At 42.2% G+C, this 18,810-nt stretch overlaps 2 protein-coding genes across 2 annotated transcripts in view; both read left to right on the top strand.

Moving 5' to 3' along the window:
• Positions 1–970: 970 nt before the first annotated feature.
• Positions 971–10,098, top strand: trdmt1 (tRNA aspartic acid methyltransferase 1). The gene is made up of 10 exons (XM_063206974.1): positions 971–1,122; positions 1,629–1,738; positions 4,862–4,938; positions 5,129–5,200; positions 5,460–5,525; positions 6,129–6,198; positions 6,354–6,437; positions 7,967–8,292; positions 8,734–8,921; positions 9,725–10,098. Exons 1-10 carry the CDS (start codon positions 1,059–1,061, stop codon positions 9,823–9,825), a joined length of 1,158 nt encoding a protein of 385 aa, XP_063063044.1. The 5' UTR covers positions 971–1,058; the 3' UTR covers positions 9,826–10,098.
• Positions 10,099–10,518: 420 nt separating this feature from the next.
• The window catches only part of cubn (cubilin (intrinsic factor-cobalamin receptor)), a 90,822-nt gene continuing 82,530 nt past the window's right edge, over positions 10,519–18,810 (top strand). Inside the window, exons 1-9 of the mRNA XM_063206973.1 lie at positions 10,519–10,637; positions 11,678–11,807; positions 12,348–12,437; positions 12,582–12,620; positions 12,728–12,829; positions 13,235–13,338; positions 13,571–13,697; positions 14,800–14,968; positions 15,532–15,663. Of these exons, the coding sequence (XP_063063043.1) occupies positions 10,519–10,637; positions 11,678–11,807; positions 12,348–12,437; positions 12,582–12,620; positions 12,728–12,829; positions 13,235–13,338; positions 13,571–13,697; positions 14,800–14,968; positions 15,532–15,663 (1,012 nt within the window). The remainder of the gene's footprint in view (positions 10,638–11,677; positions 11,808–12,347; positions 12,438–12,581; positions 12,621–12,727; positions 12,830–13,234; positions 13,339–13,570; positions 13,698–14,799; positions 14,969–15,531; positions 15,664–18,810) is intronic.

Raw genomic sequence — 18,810 nt, 5'->3', positions numbered from 1 at the left:
GCCATTTGTTTTGTAGTTTTAAGTCTGACTTCAGATGTCGATGTGTTTAAAGTTATGTTAGGATTGTTGCGGACACCTGTTATTTATTGCATTTAAGGTGGTGGAAAAGCGGCATGTGTACATGGGGTAAAGGAAATGACTGCGCTCATCCTTAAGAATTTGGGTACCTTCAATTAACATGTTGGACGGCGGTGGGGGGTTTTGAGGTGTGTGACCATAGATGTCTCTGCTAGGATCAGTCAGAGTACGTCTCTCGTCAGCTCTGGTCGTGAATAGTCGCAGAGATTCCTCAGCCAGCAGGTATTAGCCGAATGCTAGCGTGTTGCAGGACAAAACTAACACGTCTTTGGGAGAACAAAGCCATGTCAGGAACCTTTAACTTCACTTCTAATACAACTTCCATGATAAGGTACAGAATGTGCACACACCTTTACAAACCAGAGAACAGAACCGTCACAAATCCCTGCTGAGCCATTTAGCCCAATAGGCTCCCATTCATCTTTTACTTGGCTGCGTTCGCCAACGGGGCTATATGGGAGCCAATGAGAGACGCCTATCTCATAGCTTAGAGAATTTCTGAAAATAGAAAATAGGAAAAACTCATTGAATTTCCTGTGAAATGTAGGCCTGTGGAAATGGCTTGGCAACAGTGCGTTTGAGATGTATAACACAAAATGAAATAAATTAAATCAAGCAAAATTTCAATTTGCACACACTTTCAGATACGCTATAGGCTTAGGCTATATGAAATGATGAACGTCAATTGGATAGCCCATTGTCATAGAAATCAGGTTGCAGCATATCGCTGTGTTTATTCTAGAGTGGAGCGTTATTATTTTTTTACAAGGCACTATTTATTAATGCACCAAAGTATGAAGCACGTGCAAATCAATGACTATAATGCGTAAAATTACGCGCAAATTTAATGAGACTGAAGGATGAAATCCGGAACCATTATGTTTTCATTCTTGTACCCCGACGGAAGTTAATTCATAGCGTACACACACGTGTTACTGTTTACATATTGCTGAAAGCAGCAACTCTCTTCTTAACGCAAAATGGATTGCCTACGAGCACTAGAACTGTACAGTGGAATAGGTGGAATGCATTACGCACTGAAAGGTAAGATGTTTAAAAACAATATCAAGTTAACGGCTAGAAATGTTGAAATGCTAGCGCCAGAGAGCTGCTAAACATCGCCAGCCAGCAGTGCCGTCACGCTAGTGCAGTCTCCCAAACCAAAACGACAGACATGTCAAACCTACCTTGGCGCTTGTGGGATAGGCTCTAGAAAGCAGCTACGCTTCGTTCTGGTGTTAAACAATATTTTACCCAGTTAAAACCACTGTAACCTCACCCATGCATGTTATCAAGGAACGATTGAGTGAACTATTGTGAAACATTTTAACATAGTTCTACTGTATGAAAGGCATTTAGCAACACCTGAGTAGTCTAATAACAAGACTTGTGACTTGCAAGGAGATTGATAATGGAACGCTGCGACTCCCCTGTTCTTCCACAATGACCCCCAGTTTGTGAACCACTCTGAGTCTAATATGATATGTAGTCTATGTTTTAGAGTCTCTAATATGTCTCTCTCCTTCTATTATTGTGGCTAATATCTGCAGAGAGTGGAGTGTCAGCTGAAGTGGCGGCTGCTGTGGACGTCAATACAACAGCCAATCAGATTTACAAACACAATTTTCCAGATACAACCCTGTGGTCTAAGACAATTGAGGTGAGCCAAGTCAGTTTTCATCTCCGCATTCATATCAGTTTTCATCTCCGCACTGTTGTATATCTCCTTGGAGTACATAAGTGGTAGGTCTACGAGAAATGGTTGGCCTACTCGCCATGGGCAATGTCCACTGATTGATTGCACATGATCTCGTGAAAGCCGTGAAAGCCCACCTGGGAAACTCCAAAGCACACAAGGCACAGCACTCCAAAGCATTCAAGTGTTCACTGCACACTGCACACAGGGAGCAGTGCGGCTCAGGGTACCCCAGTCATGGAGGAGGATCTGGGGAGAGCACTGGTTAATTATTCCCCCCACCAACCTGACGGGTCGGGAGTTGAACTGGTAAACTTTAGGCTACAAGTCTGACGCCCCGCTTCCCCGTGACTGCCCAATGTGGGATGTCTATACAAACATAAACCTATGTTCTGATGCCGTTTTGGGCAGTCATGGGTAAGCGGTTAGGGCGTCAGACTTGTAGCCCAAAGGTTGGCGGTTCGACTCGCGACCCACCAGGTTGGTGGGGGGAGTAATCAACCAGTGCTCTCCCCCATTCTCCTCCATGACGGAGGTACCCTGAGCATGGTACCGTCCCGCCGCACTTCTCCCCAGGGGCGCCACTGAGGGCTGCCCCCATGCATGGGTGAGGCATAAATGCAGTTTTGTTGTGTGCAGTGTTCACTTGTGTGCTGTGGAGTGCTGTGTCACAATGACAATGGGAGTTGGAGTTTCCCAATGGGCTTTCACGCTTCCACTTACGTTAGTGCTATCAGTGAGCTGCCATAGTAATTAGTCACTTAAAAATACTTAGTAACTACACCTTTTACCATTGTAAAACATGGCCGTCAAAAACCATATCAGCCATGGTTGCAAAAGCCGTTGTCCATAATTGTGCGTTTCACAAGGTTCCCTATTTATGCTGTAAAGCATCAGTCTCTTCCTGTTATATTCCGAGGTCCCATGACACATGCCTTCATTGGATGTTTTGAGTAAAAGAATAACTTAGAATGTTTAGTGGCGGGTGAAGGTTCACTGTAGTTTGCATGGTCAGCTCTCTCACTCTCTCTCTCTCTCTCTCTCTCTCTCTCTCTCTCTCTCTCTCTCTCTCTCTCTCTCTCTCTCTCTCTCTCTCTCTCTCTCTCTCTCTCTCTCTCTCTCTCTCTCTCAATTATTCTCAAAGCAGAGAGAAAGAACCTCTCCTTGCTGACATGCATCTTCATTAGTAATTGTGTCGTCAGTTATAGAGAAAGTTAACAGCCATAATAGTCACACGGAGCTGTTTGTTTTCTGCATATTGATGTAGTAAAAGAACTTAAAGGACCACTTCAGCCATTTTCAATATGCTGTTGTATTGCTCATGTTACCCTTGACTTGTCAGTACCCGGCGATGCTGCCTTTTTCAGCTCAGGCCTTTCAGAGATATGAGCTATTCTAATGGGGGCAGCTTTTGTTTTGTTTTTGTTTTTATTTTAAAAATTCTTAACATAGGCCAACTCCAAATATTTTCCCAAAAGGTATCTCTGTTTGCTAGTTGTCTGTTGATGTTGCATTACCCTTTGAATGTTTTTGGGAAGAAATCAAGATGTTTTTTTGCTGCCCCCATTACAATGACCTGGATCTCGGAAAAGGTTGAAGAAGAGAAAAAAAAAATTCTCACGCACTGACAAGTCCAGGGTAGTGTGGGCATTACAACTGCATGTTGAAATTGACTGAAGTTATCCTTTAAGTGGTGGTTCTCAACCTTTTCTGAATAAACACCCACTGGGCCTCATCATAAGCCTCCCAACGACCACTTAGTATAAAATAATAAAATATAGTACAGTACTAATGCACCCAATGGCAACTAAGCACCGCCCCCCTCTCTCAACCCCTTGTTGAGAGAGACTATACTAAAGGCAGGAAGCACACAAGATACACAATCATTTTTTATCTCAAGTTGTACAGTATGCCAAAAGCTCTCATGTCAAAACATTCACAGTGATAAGTATTACACATTAAAGCGATGGTTCGGAGTAGAATCACCCTAATGCCATTTGAACCGTGACACCCATCCACCTTTACACCCGAAGTGTTTTCTGCCGCAGGCTTACATCAACAGAGTTGCCGTGTTATTCGATGTTTATTCCGGATAGCTCGACTCAAGCGCATATGGATCCTGGGCACCGTCTCCAAACTTTCCCCACAAAAATAACATGTCATGACACCAAACTTCTACAGTATAACAAATGTGGTTTGTACTCACAAAAAGATGAATTTGAAACTTTGTACATAGTCCAGGAGTTTATTAGTAACAACACACGAGACGATTAGCTTTTCTGCTGCTAAACATCCGTCGACGTCACTTCCTCCAGCTGGGACTTTGTTGATGGAAACAAATACACGTGAGTCCGGAAGGCGGAAAACTCAAAAAGACAGCTTGCGCTACAACTAGAAATTAACCACTTCGGATTTAAATTTTACCACGTTTAATAAATAGAAGACGATGCCACACTCGTGCATATATCCTGGCTGTGGACTAAAACACACACCTTACAATACCTGGACAGTCCCAGCTGGAGGCATCGTCTTCTATTTATTAAACGTGGTAAAATTTTAATCCGAAGTGGTTAATTTCTAGTTGTAGCGCAAGCTGTCTTTTTGAGTTTTCCGCCTTCCGGACTCACGTGTATTTGTTTCCATCAACAAAGTCCCAGCTGGAGAAAGTGACGTCGACGGATGTTTAGCAGCAGAAAAGCTAATCGTCTCGTGTGTTGTTACTAATAAACTCCTGGACTATGTACAAAGTTTCAAATTCATCTTTTTGTGAGTACAAACCACATTTGTTATACTGTAGAAGTTTGGTGTCATGACATGTTATTTTTGTGGGGAAAGTTTGGAGACGGTGCCCAGGATCCATATGCGCTTGAGTCAAGCTATCCGGAATAAACATCGAATAACACGGCAACTCTGTTGATGTAAGCCTGCGGCAGAAAACACTTCGGGTGTAAAGGTGGATGGGTGTCACGGTTCAAATGGCATTAGGGTGATTAGGGTGAACCATCGCTTTAATTACATGATGATTTTGTAAAGATGGCTGTAATGGCAAAAGTAGATCTAAGTGTGTGTGTGTGTGTGTGTTTGTAGGGTATTACGTTAAGTGACTTTGACAAGCTAGAGTTTGACATGATTTTGATGAGTCCTCCATGCCAGCCCTTTACAAGGTAAGGTACATGAAATGCACTTGGAAAATGCAAATGCACTACGTGTAGTTGTAAAAATCCTCTGTATATCATTCCAAGCTTTCAATTACTCAAATTTGTCACATATATATGTGATCCATCTGAAACATGAAGATGGATGACTAAATTGAGTAAATAAAAAATGTATTTAATGTGTTTTTATAATCCTTAGAATCGGACTGCAGGGTGATATATCGGACCCAAGGGCGAAAAGCTTCCTGTACATCCTTGACCTTCTTCCAAGGTCAGACAGACCAATATCAGCTCCCACACTTAGGCCTACTTCCCTCTACAACAATAATTATTTGCTCTCCTCTTTTTTCCTGATGTATTTCCTATTGTATACGTATAGACTCCGTTGTAGGTTGTGTAAATGTATGTACTTGTAGATATGTAAACTTGTAATGCAGGACTAATGCAGTAATGCTATTTTAACACTGTTCTTGAGAAATGTAAGCACAATTCTGGCTGTGAGAATTCTCAACCAGTTTGTCTCCCAACAGGTTAAGCAAACTGCCACGTTTCATTCTCCTGGAGAATGTGAAAGGCTTTGAGACCTCCAGCGCTAGGTAACCAGAAGGGGCTGGGTCGTTTCTTTCTTCACTTAGCCTAGTAGGTTGAGGAGAAAGGAGGGTGGGAAATGTGGTTACCATGGGAACCTATATGTCAGCCAATGGGGTCCTGGGACAGGATGTTCTTTTCCAGTTCGTTTGTCATTCGGCTTCAAGTGTGAAGATTTATGGCTCTTACCAGACATCTTTAATTAAGTCTTCAAAGAGACATGATATGAATGGTAGAATTATGTATCACTATCTCTGCGGCGTGATTAGTTTAAAAAAAAAAAAGACTGCACTCCATCATTTATACATTTCCTACACATGTTGAATGTCACTGAAATATTTTAGGTTTTCAAAAAAATTCTCATATGACTCTTTGGTTGTCCAGTAGGCACGTGCCTGATCTATAATCATTTGGGCTTTATTATTCAACTCAAACACTTTAGATTTTCCTTTGCCTAGGTAAAAGATCAAAACTTTTACATGTCTTAAGGCAAAAGAAAACCTAAAGTGTTAGAGTTAAACAGTTAGACATAATGAATGCATGAATGAATGAATACATATGTTTATTATTCAACGTTTGTTATTGTTTGCCTCCTTTAAAACTATTATCAGAGATGCTTTGCTGACGACTCTCAGAGACTGTGGCTACAGCTTCCAAGAGTTCCTCCTCACACCCACAGCTGTAAGAGACACAGTTTCATTTTGTTTTCAAAATCAATTTATACCTCAATCTCGCAGAATAAGCGAATTGCATTATTGGCACGTGTTCTTAATTGCTTCATGCTCTGTGTTATCTTGCGTATAATACATGACACTGTTTGTCTTGTTCATTCGCAGCTTGGTATACCGAATTCAAGGCTGCGTTACTTCCTCATCGCAAAGGCACCACCTGATTCCTTTTCTTTCCAGACAAGCTCAGAGGTATTTTGTAGTTGCCTTACATATTTCTATGGCTGTTACAAGCCCCACACTACTGTAGACCAGGGCTCTAAATTAACTTTTTCCACCACCAGCCAATTTGGCTAGTGGACATTTTTTCTTACCAGCCAAACAGAAGTTCAACTAGCCATTTTTTTTTAATCTCGCCAAAATAAACTATGCATTAGGCTAGTTTTTTTCTAATTAAATGGTCATTTTGTCCAACTGTTTCTACAACACAGATACACTATAGGCCTGCATAGGCTACTATATGCCTACATAATAAGCATATTATAGGCTATATATTTTTTCATTATTTTTAAACTTCTGCTTTATTTTTTACTTTCATTACTTAGGCCTAATTAATTTGATTAGTTTTTGTTCAATTCCTCTGAAAGCAGCTGAATCACATCACAAAAGTCACTCACATAACAGATCTTTAACATAGGCCTACAGTAGGCCTAACCAAGCACACAGCCAAACACTACAAAACCTCACATACGCACACCCCAAGGAAGGAGAAGAGATGAGAGGAAAAGGAGAGGAGAGAGGAGGAGCTCTTCTCTACCATGCGCAACAAAATGACAAGAAGCCTAGTTTAATTAAAAGTAAATAATATATCGGGAATCTTCGCTTCCTTTGTTACTTCCACAGCTTCGTCGTTGGTTGCTTTTTTTTCTTTTCGATGGCGTGGGCTTTCAAACTTAGTTGCGCCAGGACTCTGAACAGACAACTGAACTGACAGCTACAGTACGGTCACACTACTCTGACAGTCGGCTCTCCTCCTCTGCCCTGGTCGCTATTTCGTTCCAAAACCACTCATTTTTAACGTCACTATTTACAATTACTAGGCTACTAGCATTCACCAACACACAGAACCTTGCTCTAACCCCCGCCACATTCTCATCACTCGCACAAAACGTCTACACAACAGAAGTAGCGCTATGCATAATCTGCGTAAGTCCTGTTATTGAAACGGTCAGGGTCTCGCTGCTTAAAAAATGCAGCCTGTTACAGCAAGGTTCATATAGTAATAATAGCAGTAGTGACCTTAAAAAGGTTGTAGCGAAAGCGACGAGAGCATAGGAGGAGAGCTGCCTGTCAGAATAGTGTGAGCGCAGCTTATAGCTGGCAGAAGGCTGGTCGTCTGAAATGTTTTCAATCCTGGCGCGCGCAACAGCATGGAGTTGACGCTCGATGCACTGGAAAGCCCACGGTGGGAGGCTACCTCGTGACGCTAGTGTCCATGGGTAATGTAGGAAATCTCGCCGTATAACGTTCGTCAGAGCAGCGGTTTACCGTTCATAAGTTACTGTACTCGGGCGCTACTAGCCAAATTCGCGGGTAGGTATTTTTTTCTACTAGCCAAAATGAATTTTCACCCGTGTTTGGCGTGTTGGCGTGTGTTAATTTAGAGCCCTGCTGTAGACCATTTATTAGAATGAAAATTCTAGAACATTTTTGTGCTTAATATAAAGATGTCATTCAAACAATAAAAACAATTGCTGTTGTTAACATATTTCTTTGTGTAGATTTTGGAAAGCTTTCCATCATCCCTCAGTGTTGAGTCCTCCTCGGACTCCACCACATCATCAGTCTCTCCGTCTGAGTGCCCACACAGTGCAAACGGAGAAGACGGACACATCCTATACAAGATGGAGACAGCCAAGGACGCCCAGAGGAAGATTGGACAGAATAATGACCAGACGGTCAGGAGGATACAGGAGTTCATGGAGGTCCAGGGAGAAGATGATGATGTGGAACGGTATCTGCTGCCCCCTAAAACGCTATTGCGCTACGCTCTGCTCATGGACATTGTACGGCCTACCTGCAGACGATCTGTGTGCTTCACCAAAGGGTAAGTTGAACAGACTAAGACATTTTCAGTTTAGATTGCACTGTTGAGGTTGTTTGACTGGTCTGAACGAATATTGGAGCAGAGGTGAGATTCTGTATGTGGGCTGACAGGAGACTGGTGGTGACAGATGACTTTGCTTGAAATCCAACGGTTCAATTTAAGGTTCCATTATTTTGTTGATTTACACTTGTTACATTTGACTAAAAAGTGAAAAAAATTAAAAGTTATATGGTCACCAGTGTATTTCAGTATAACGTCCTATGGATACTATATGATGATTATAATAACTTCATAGGATTTATTTTTTTCCCCATCACACATGGACACTCCATGGACATGTATCACAGACGATGATGATGGTTACATGGAAGGCACTGATGGTGACAATAATGATGATGATCATGATGATTATGGTGATGACATTTGATTCTCCTGTCTCAGGTATGGCCACTATGTGGAGGGCACGGGCTCTGTGCTGCAGTCGTGTGTGGAGGAGGACATGGAGGAGGCATTCAGCTCCCTAGAGGAGCAGTCAGATGAGGAGAAGCTGAGGAGGCTACAGAGGCTGCGACTGCGCTACTTCACCCCCAGGGAGATCGCCAACCTCATGGGCTTCTCTCCAGACTTCAGTGAGTCTCTCTCTCTCTCTCTCTCTCTCTCTCTCTCTGTGTCTCTCTCTGTGTCTCTCTCTCTCTCTCTCTCTCTCTCTCTCTCTCTCTCTCTCTCTCTCTCTCTCTCTCTCTCTCTCTCTCTCTCTGTCTCTCTCTCTCTGTCTCTCTAACTCTCTCTCTCCCTCCCTCTCTCTCTCTTTCTCTCTCTCTCTCTCTCTCTCTCTCTCTCTCTCTCTCTCTCTCTCTCTCTCTCTCTCTCTCTCCCCTTGTTTGACTTCTTATCTTGCTGTCTTTCTGCCACACACACACATACATACACACACACAGACACACACAAATTTAGATCTACTACACTATCTGTTTTTGGTAATAGAGTACATCTTTATTCTCCCTGCAATAGATGACACTTCTCCTTTTTCAGCATGACTGTCTTTCGTTATGTAGTGATTACTGGGCATATTTTTTAGATGCTAACCACCATGATTGAGTTTTCTTGGTAAACATCACAGACTGACTGAAGGGAAATCTGTTACTAAATGTACCCCTCAACCAGGCAGTGCATTGACAGAATGTGCAGAACCAAATGCTTTAGTTTGTAACTGTCTATTTTCTTATACTGTGTGTCATGGTGTCCATGTTGTTTGAGTAAATAACATCAATCCTTGCTCTACAACCGCTTTTAAACTGCCCTCTTCCTGTTTCGACTCCTCTCTACCACAACATACTATGATCTTTATAGATTTCCTCTACACTCTCTCTGGCACAGCCTTATTAGCCATTCATGTCACCTCTTCGTCCTTCGTCTTCTCTTGTCTCCTCAGCTTTCCCAGAAGACATCTCGATAAAGCAGCGGTATCGGGTTCTGGGGAACAGTCTGAACGTTCATGTGGTGGCTCGTCTCATCAAACTAATGGTGTCGTGACCAGAATTGGACTTGATGGATTAGTGAAATGGATAACATTGTTATGGATTGGGATATCATGGTGGATGGACAGCTTGAAGGACATTTTTGTTCTTATTTCCCCAGATTTGGACACTGTTGCATTTTGAAGTGGTTGGAACACTTGAGGGACATTTAAGATCACGTGTTTCCTTCCTGTGTGTCCCAAGAATGTCTCACAATGTCTTTTCGTACATTTTTATTTACTGCACAGAAGGAAAAAAAATGGGTGAATTATTTAATAAAAAATGCATTATTTTACAAATGTGTGGTGATTTGTTTTGTTTATAGCTCCAAAGTACATTTCCTGAAAGCAAAAAACCCTGCATGTGTATCATAAAACAAAACACTTCTGGGAGGCTCTACTTCGGGCAGGGCCCTGGGCCTTGATGCTGGTTACTCATCTCCAAAAATCATGTGAGGGCCTGCAGTCAGTAACCCAATAAAGTGAAGAAGCGGCGCTGTAATTGTGCTAAGAGCCCATCGTCCTGCCCCCCTCTCTCCCCCCCCCGCCCCCATCCCGTTTTGGCTTGTTCTGGTGTGTTTGTGACAGGCATGAGGGTATAACTCTAGAGGGCAAAGGGCAGGGTAGTGTGGGGGCATCAGGCTGCTGTGCGTTGGACACGGGCCTTCAGTAGGTGTCTGAAGAGCGTCCTGAGACTACCTGTTCTCAGCATGGCTCGGGCACATCGGATAGCGTGGCTCCTCTTCGCCCTCCTCTCCCTCACGGGGCTGGAGGGCGAGCAGGGGGAGCAGGCCAAGGGCCGCAGCAAGAGGGACATCAGCAATGATCAGTGAGTGGACAGATTTAAATCTTCTAGTTATTGTAATTGGGATGAAAGGTGTCTTAAGGGACCAGGAAGATACTGAGGCTGTGATGAGCAGTTTAGGTGTTAAGGCACAATTTATGGAGATTAGACACTGGTGGTGCAGCAGATGTGTTTTTATGTTAAGGTTTATATGTTAGGGCTAGTATGTTTTTGTTGACCTTTTGTTCTGTTTTTTTTTTTGCATATATATGTATGGAATAATAGTGTGGTCTATACGGGATAATTAATGCTAGCACATAATTTTGTGTAATCATAATATCATCAATTATGCATAATGTGCAGTGTCGCATCACTGTTTGTAGATAATCTCTAGTGGTCAGTAGCCTAAGTAAACCGAAGTAAATTAAATTAGTAAATGTTTTCTACCCTGAAAGACTGCTGATTTAAGTATTAGTGCTTGGTGAACTTTGTACCAGCTGTTGTATTAGTAAGAAATCAACCTGCTGGGACTGAAGGAAATTGTCACAAAGACTTCATAAACAGTGTGAAAAGATACTTGCTGACTTGAGATGGAATTGGTTTTTACGAGGGAGGCTCTGTGTCAGCATCAAAACTGCTGGCGGCAAGAGGATGATTATTTTACTGCTTCAACCATAAAACAATAAGTTGCACAAGCTTTTTACAGCAAACAGTGGCCAATTATATTTGCTGTGAAACCCTGGTAAAATGTGTTTTGTAGAACATGAAACAATACTTCTCCTGGACATGGAAAAGGACATGAGAAAAAAAAAACATTTAATTTATTTTAGCCTTTCACATTTGTCAATGGGTTGTTAATATTTAAGACAAGGCCTGTGATATTAATTTGCCGTAACCAGAATGGCAATTATCAAGTCATAATGTATTTCTAAAGGCTCTAAGTAATGTTGTAGTAGTGTAGTACATCGGCTACTATGGTAGTAAAGTCTTGGTTGACTAGTACAGCCTCCCACAGGTGGAACAGTGCACATTATGAGGATACTACATTCACAATTTAACTTGTGACACTGTGACATGTTCTGTAGGCCTCGAATGGTGTCAGAAAGTGGGCACCTGATATTCTCCACGGGAGACCATAAAGATATCCGCTTCCAGACTGGAGGATCAGGAAGTGTCAAAGTGGGGAGCGAGGACCTCACTCAGATTATGAATCAGGTACAACACGACATACAGTATGTCCCCTCTTGACAAGCCTCAAAAGTGGAGAAGACGCGCTCACACTACCGCCTTAATAGGCTATTGTAACAGTTCTTAACTGGGTGCTGAATCCCACATAAAACATGAATGAATGAATGAAGCGAAGGACAGCACTCTTCAGATGGCGAATAGTCTGAAATCTGAAGAGTGCTGTTCTTCCCTTCATTCAATCCCTCTTGAAAAGCCACAGGTATTAAAGGCCACTGGCAATAGTAGCAATGGGAAGGGTTCTGAAAGTTAACATCTTGTTGGAAAATCTTTCTGAATTAGAAGCACACAGTAAATACAGCAGTATTAACAGCAGAATGACGTTAAATAATTGTTTTGGCTTTGAACTGATGTGATAAGACACAAAACCATAAGATTATGAAAGTAAAAGGTGTAACAGTTGGAACATGAAGCTATTTTATCCGTAGTTAAATACTTGTTTGCCTTTTGTCATACTGTGTCATGTGATGAATTCTATGTGTACACTCACTGGATGTTTCTTTATGTCAGGTTAAAACAAATAAACAAGATATAGACCAATTAAAAACTCAAACTCCTGGGCAGGATATAATCAACCAGCTAAATCAAGTAAAGGAAAGGGTAAGGTACCACTTCTTTAAAATATGTTACTTCTCCTGTTATTTTACTGTATATACAGATTTCCTTTCAAATGTAAAGCATAACCTATTGCTCATATCACTGACATTGTAAATGCGGTTATTGCCATCATCCATATCATTTCAGGTTACTACACTTGAAACTAAAGTGCAAACAATTGAACAGGTAAATAATATGTATACCTAGACAATCAGTAATATTGTTCCTTAACATTTTACAACTGAGGAAAACTGTGGATGGTAAACCTCTGCCCATTCAAACAAATTGAACAGACCATGCAGAAGAAGACATGCACCAGTAACCCATGCAGGAACGGAGGCACCTGTCTCAATCTTCTGGACGCCTATTATTGCGTTTGCCCAGATGCATGGCAGGTATGTGGCATTATAAAGCAAGTGTGTGTGTGCGTGCGTGCGTGCGTGCGTGCGTACATTGCATGTGTACATCACTACATACATTGCCTGGTTAACACCAGACCTAATCACAAGTGAGATTAGGTCTGGGGAGTTGCCTATGTAAATTCCGTATGGGACCGGAATACTTAGCTATTATGACACACTGCCCTGCTCTCTGATTGGGCAGAGAAACTGTTAAGGTCGGAATGCTTGGCCATTATGACACAGATCCCATGATCTTGTACGTTATGAGTCATCCTCGCCATACTGTCTTTCAGATCGAAACGATTGTGTAGAACTAAAGGCAGTATGGGAGTTCCCAGGCTACTACATACATGCGTGTAGATCCATTTTGCTTTACTGTATATTTGCATGTCTATGCAGGGTGTCAGCTGTGATGTTGATGTGAACGAATGCCAAACACTTGCTGGAAGCCCCCTAGGCTGCCAAAATGGTGCCACATGCAACAACAGCCCAGGATCCTTTACGTACGTTCACCATTATACCTGTAGTACCCCACACTGTATTTGCTACTTTTGTCTTATAGCAAAAAACAATCTGAGATATATTTATGTTTTTTACATTATTAGTAGTAAATAGTATTAGTAAACTTCAGGACATTTTAGAGCTTAAAATGGATTTATTATGTTCAATGTTCCATCATGTCCTCATTAAATCACACATCATCAATCATTCTCTTTCCCCCCCGTCAATCTGTAGTTGCACCTGTCCTGCAGAATGGTTCGGTCCACACTGCACCTCTCGCTATGATGACTGTGCTGGAGGAGGCCAAGACCTGTGTGAGCACGGGGTGTGCATTGACTCTGACCGTGTTACACCAAACCAGGTAAAGACAACAACAACAAAAACAAGAACAAAATAATTAAATAAATTAAATGTGGAAAGATACAGCAAGGTAGTAATCTGGTACCCGTCAGGGTCATAGACTGGCCTGTGAGATAATCTGTTGACTCACTTAAATGTGGCTTCATTTTGGCTTCTTGCCCTTCCAGGATGGATTGGAAGTTTTCATAAATGCATATCAATATCATCCCTCTGATTAGCAAAATTAGGCAGCTGCTTAAAACATCAAACAGCTTCTTGTATTGCCCCAAAACCAAATAACTATTGAGGAAAAGATACCACTGAGAACCCACTGGTATTAAGATAATGAAGATTTATGAGAAATGTTTTATGAAATGACCACCCTGCAAAGGTCACATCCCTGGGGCTTAAAAGTGCTTAGTGTTGCTGGCTAGCTTTTAGTGCTTAGCTGAATATGAGGTACCCAAGTCCATCCATTGAGTTAAATTAAAATTCAGAATACCGCATCCCTAAGGATGAAAACGCTTACGTATACATGCATACAGTAGTGCTTCACTTCAGCTTAACGTTTAATTGAAGGGATGAAAACGACTTGTGCGTGCCGTCCATTCAAGGTCCCGACTCCCAGCACAACGTTGTTATGAGATGAGATATGAGATATGAGATCACTTATTTAAATGGAGGGTCACGGTGTCAGAAAGAGGTCATTTGAGTACAACATGACTCGAACTCGTTACAGCGAAATGGGTTGGATGTGCTAATGAATGCATATTACCTATTTGGAATGATATAAAACCATTATGCATATATTTCTACATTTACTTATTAGCTACACATGGCGAGATAGGATGGCATCAAAGCATATATAATGCATTTGACAACTGCATTCAGTTCACTATATGAAACATACTATGTGATTGATGAGAGAAGCAATTTAGGTATTCATCTTTCAATTCTATCAAGTGAAGTCAAGTACAGTACAGTCAAGTTTATTTGTAAAGCACTTACAGTAAAATACATATTGACAGCTGACCAAAGTGCTGGGCAGGTAGAGATAGATGGATTTGAGGAGTTCATGACAGCCCAAGTCAGACAACCCAGTCTCTGTGTTTCTTCCCATGCAGCCCAAGTACACGTGCATCTGTGATGCTGGGTGGACGTCTCCTCCGGGCTCCCCGGCCTGCACCGCTGACCTGGACGAGTGCAACCTACCCAACAAGCCCTGCTCCACCAACCCACCCGTGCAGTGCTTCAACACCATGGGCTCATACTACTGTGGGGCCTGCCCAGCAGGTACTTACTGTTCTTACTGTCTGCCTTCTCCTTGTTTTAAAATCACCACAGCTCCAAAAAAAACCACTGTTGCACACCTCTGTAGTTGGATAGGTGTGTGTGGATATCCCCATGACATGAGATTATGTCATTTAAATGTAAGAGCATTTCTGCACTGACCATTCCACAACAATATTAAGAGCATACCGTATTTTGGTCATAAGACCTTCCTTATATTTTACGTTTGACCGCTACACCCTGAACTGTCACACCACACCTACTATTTTGGGGCATGCCCAGCAGTTATAATCAGAAGTAATCTCATGTAGATCTCTTTTGTATGTACCATTTTAGGTACAACAACAATATGAAAGGGGAGGGTTTTTTTATCTAGAAGGGTACTATTTTAGGCAGGCTAAAATCATGGCAGCAAAGCTCAATGGTTGCAAGGGCCAATGCTAATAATATTGTGCCCTATCTACCGTGTGCGTGTGTGTGCGTGTGCGTGTGTGTGTGTGCGTGTGTGTGTGTGTGTGTGTGTGTGTGTGTGTCTGTGTCTGTGCCTGTGTTTGTCTTTGTAACAGGCTGGCAAGGCAACGGCTACAGCTGCCAGGATGTTAACGAGTGTGAGACCAACAATGGCGGCTGCTCCACCTCCCCCATGGTGCCCTGCATGAACACCATGGGCTCCTTCCACTGTGGACAGTGTCCTGCAGGTACAGTATAGGCAGCTGGGCTAGGCTTTTTGAGGCAGCTGGATCACTAAAACTTGAGGACCTAAACACCTTCCTCAATGCTTGCACAATTCATTAAGTAATAAACAAACTAAACAACTGCTTATGTGAACTAATTCCTGTCTGTAGACCCCTGCACCGGCATGGCATAGAGAAAAAAGACTATACTGGGGTAAAAAAAGAAAATTAAAAACCACAAGTTTTAGTGTTGCCTGCAGGGGTTTCCAGACATGGAACCGACTGGAAGACGAGGTGAAGTCTTGTAATTCGCTGAAAGTGTTTAAAAGAGTACTGAAAAATATGCTTTTGAGTAAATATGCCCAATAGATAAATACATTAATGGACGTCTCAATGTGTTTTGTGAAATGGAAAAGGCCCACCCGGCAAAACAAAACTAGGAAACCCGCAAACTCAACAAATAGCCCTGGTATGTCAAGTCAAGTCAAGTTGGTTTTATTGTCAATTTCTTTACATGCACTGGTCATACAAAGAATTTGAAATTACGTTTCTTGCTTTCCCATGCAGACATAGACTAATCTAGGTAAGGACATAGACAGTATAGACATAGACAGTACTCATACATGGACATAAGACAGTATGGACATAGACAGTGCTCATACAGACATTTAAGTGCAAGACTGGACAACAGAAGACTTGTAGAGAACATACATTAACCCTCTGAGGTCCGAGTGCCCTTCAGAGGGCAATGTGTCTCCAAAAACAAATCTGTAACTCTGTGAATTTTTGTCATTGAAACATATAAGTCACACCATTAGAAACCTCAGACCTTCCAGGTCCCAAATATATATATATGAAATGAAAATACTTGAAAATGTTAAGGTGGTGCAAGCAGCCTAAAAGCCTCTGAAAAGCCTTAGACCTCAGAGGGTTAAGAGGAGGTATTTGTTGTGCTTTTTCTAGTCCTTTATAGCGTTCTGACATAGTAATAGTAGCATTTTGAAGAAAAATAAATATTGAAATAGGTCTATCAAGTACACCAGCAGCAGTGTGTGTGTGTGTGTGTGTGTGTGTGTGTGTGTGTGTGTGTGTGTGTGTGTGTGTGTGTGTGTGTGTGTGTGTGTGTGTGTGTGTGTGTGTTTAGTGCAGGTAGAAAGTGCAGTGTGTGTCTGTGTGTGTGTGTGTGTGTGTGTGTGTGTGTGTGTGTGTGTGTGTGTGTGTGTGTGTGTGTGTGTGTGTGTGTGTGTGTGTGTGTGTGTGTGTGTGTGTGTGTGTGTGTGTGTGTGTGTGTGTGTGTGTGTGAGTTGTGTGTCAGTGTGTGTATGTTTGGGTTTAGTGCAGAAAGTGCAGTGTGTGTGTGTGTGTGTGTGTGTGTGTGTGTGTGTGTGTGTGTGTGTGTGTGTGTGTGTGTGTGTGTGTGTGTGTGTGTGTGTGTGTGTGCATGTTTTGAGTTAGTGCAGGTTGAAAGTTCAGTCACAAATATAGTAGTGCAGGTGGAATGTTCAGTCGCAGATATGGTGGTGGGGATATGTGCATGTGGGGGGGAGGGGGGGCACAGGTCACGGTGTGAGCGTTTGTTGTTGGGGATGTGTGCGTTCTTTTTACTTTTCTTTTCCTCTATATTCAGTATTAGTATTCCTCTTGTCTTTTCTTTTTGTCTTTGATTCTTTGTCCTTTTGGGTTCCCCGCTTTAAGCAGCCGAGTGCAGCTTCCTAGGGTTGTTTCCTTTCAATATCTATGAAAAAAGAATGAGCTGTAATACAATTTTCCTGTAAAGATATTGAATAAAAAATCATCGTAGGCCTATCGTATCGTATCGTATCGTATCGTATAGTACTATGGTGCCCTGCATGAACACCATGGGCTCCTTCCACTCTGGACAGTGTCCTGCAGGTACAGTATAGTACTATAGCAATCAGGGCTATCCCTCTCAGTCTCTCATCCAGACCTGTTTTGACATTCTGTCCTTTCTTTCTTTCTTTCTTTCTTTCTTTCTTTCTTTCTTTCTTTCTTTCTTTCTTTCTTTCTTTCTCTTTCCTACTCCAGTTGTCTCAGTCTATATCCCTTGTTCCAATTGTGTCTTACCATATATCCCTAACATCTATTCTGATTCCACATCTTACAGTATGTACATGCACTAGATCTGAAGGCATTGATTTTTCATGGTATTTGTCTGAACGTCGACTAGATGCAGAAATATACTCAATTGTCATAGGGGTGTAAACAAACACTAGGTAGTTTTCATTGGAGAGAGAGAGAGAGAGAGAGAGAGAGAGAGAGAGAGAGAGAGAGAGAGAGAGAGAAAAAACGGTAGAGAGACAGAGAGAGAGACAGAAGGAGAGAGAGACCGAGAGAGACAGAGAGAGACAGAGCGAGAGGTGTGTGTTCTCCCCTGGGTAGGTGTGTGTTCTCCCCTGGTGAGGTGTAATGCCAGTTGGCACCTGGCACCATGGCCGTAACTACCATTGAGGACACAGAGGTCATGTCCTCTGTATTTTTTTTCAGTAATGTAAAATGTATCTATGATGAAAATCGATATATGATCAACAATGATAAATTCAGCCTGTATACGCCACCCCCATTTATCCTCAAGGCAGTGATTAATGAAAACAAATGTAAGAGTTTGACTGAAGTGTTTGAAGCATTCTAAATGTACAGTATGCAGTACAGCACGCAGAATTTGACCTCGGTATTTGAACACATCTGGTTATGGCCCTGCCTGGCACCGTGTTGACTCACTCTTACCACACCAGTGTAATAGAGAGCAGATGTCCAGACACTCATCCAGTTTAGCCACACACTAACCATCCTCTCCCCTTCCCAGACACTCATCCAGTTTAGCCACACATTGACCATCCTCTCCCCTTGATAGACACTCATCCAGTTTAGCCACACACTGACCATCCTCTCCCCTTGCCCACCACACCAGTGTAATAGAGAGCAGATGTCCAGACACTCATCCAGTTTAGTCACACACCAACCATCCTCTCCCCTTGCCTCCTCTGTTGTTCCTCATCTAATCTGTTTTTTTTATTCTCTGAGATGCTTTGTCTCAATGTATGTCTTCCTTTATCTCAATTAATGTCTGTTATTCCCCTCCTTCTCCTTTCTGCCTCTCCTTTCTCTCTGTCTCTGTCTCTCTGTCTCTGTCTCTGTCTCTCTCTCTCTCTC

The sequence above is a fragment of the Engraulis encrasicolus genome, chromosome 9 (assembly GCF_034702125.1).
Source record: "Engraulis encrasicolus isolate BLACKSEA-1 chromosome 9, IST_EnEncr_1.0, whole genome shotgun sequence".
Lineage (NCBI taxonomy): Eukaryota > Metazoa > Chordata > Actinopteri > Clupeiformes > Engraulidae > Engraulis > Engraulis encrasicolus.
This window is presented reverse-complemented; position numbering and strand designations above follow the sequence as displayed.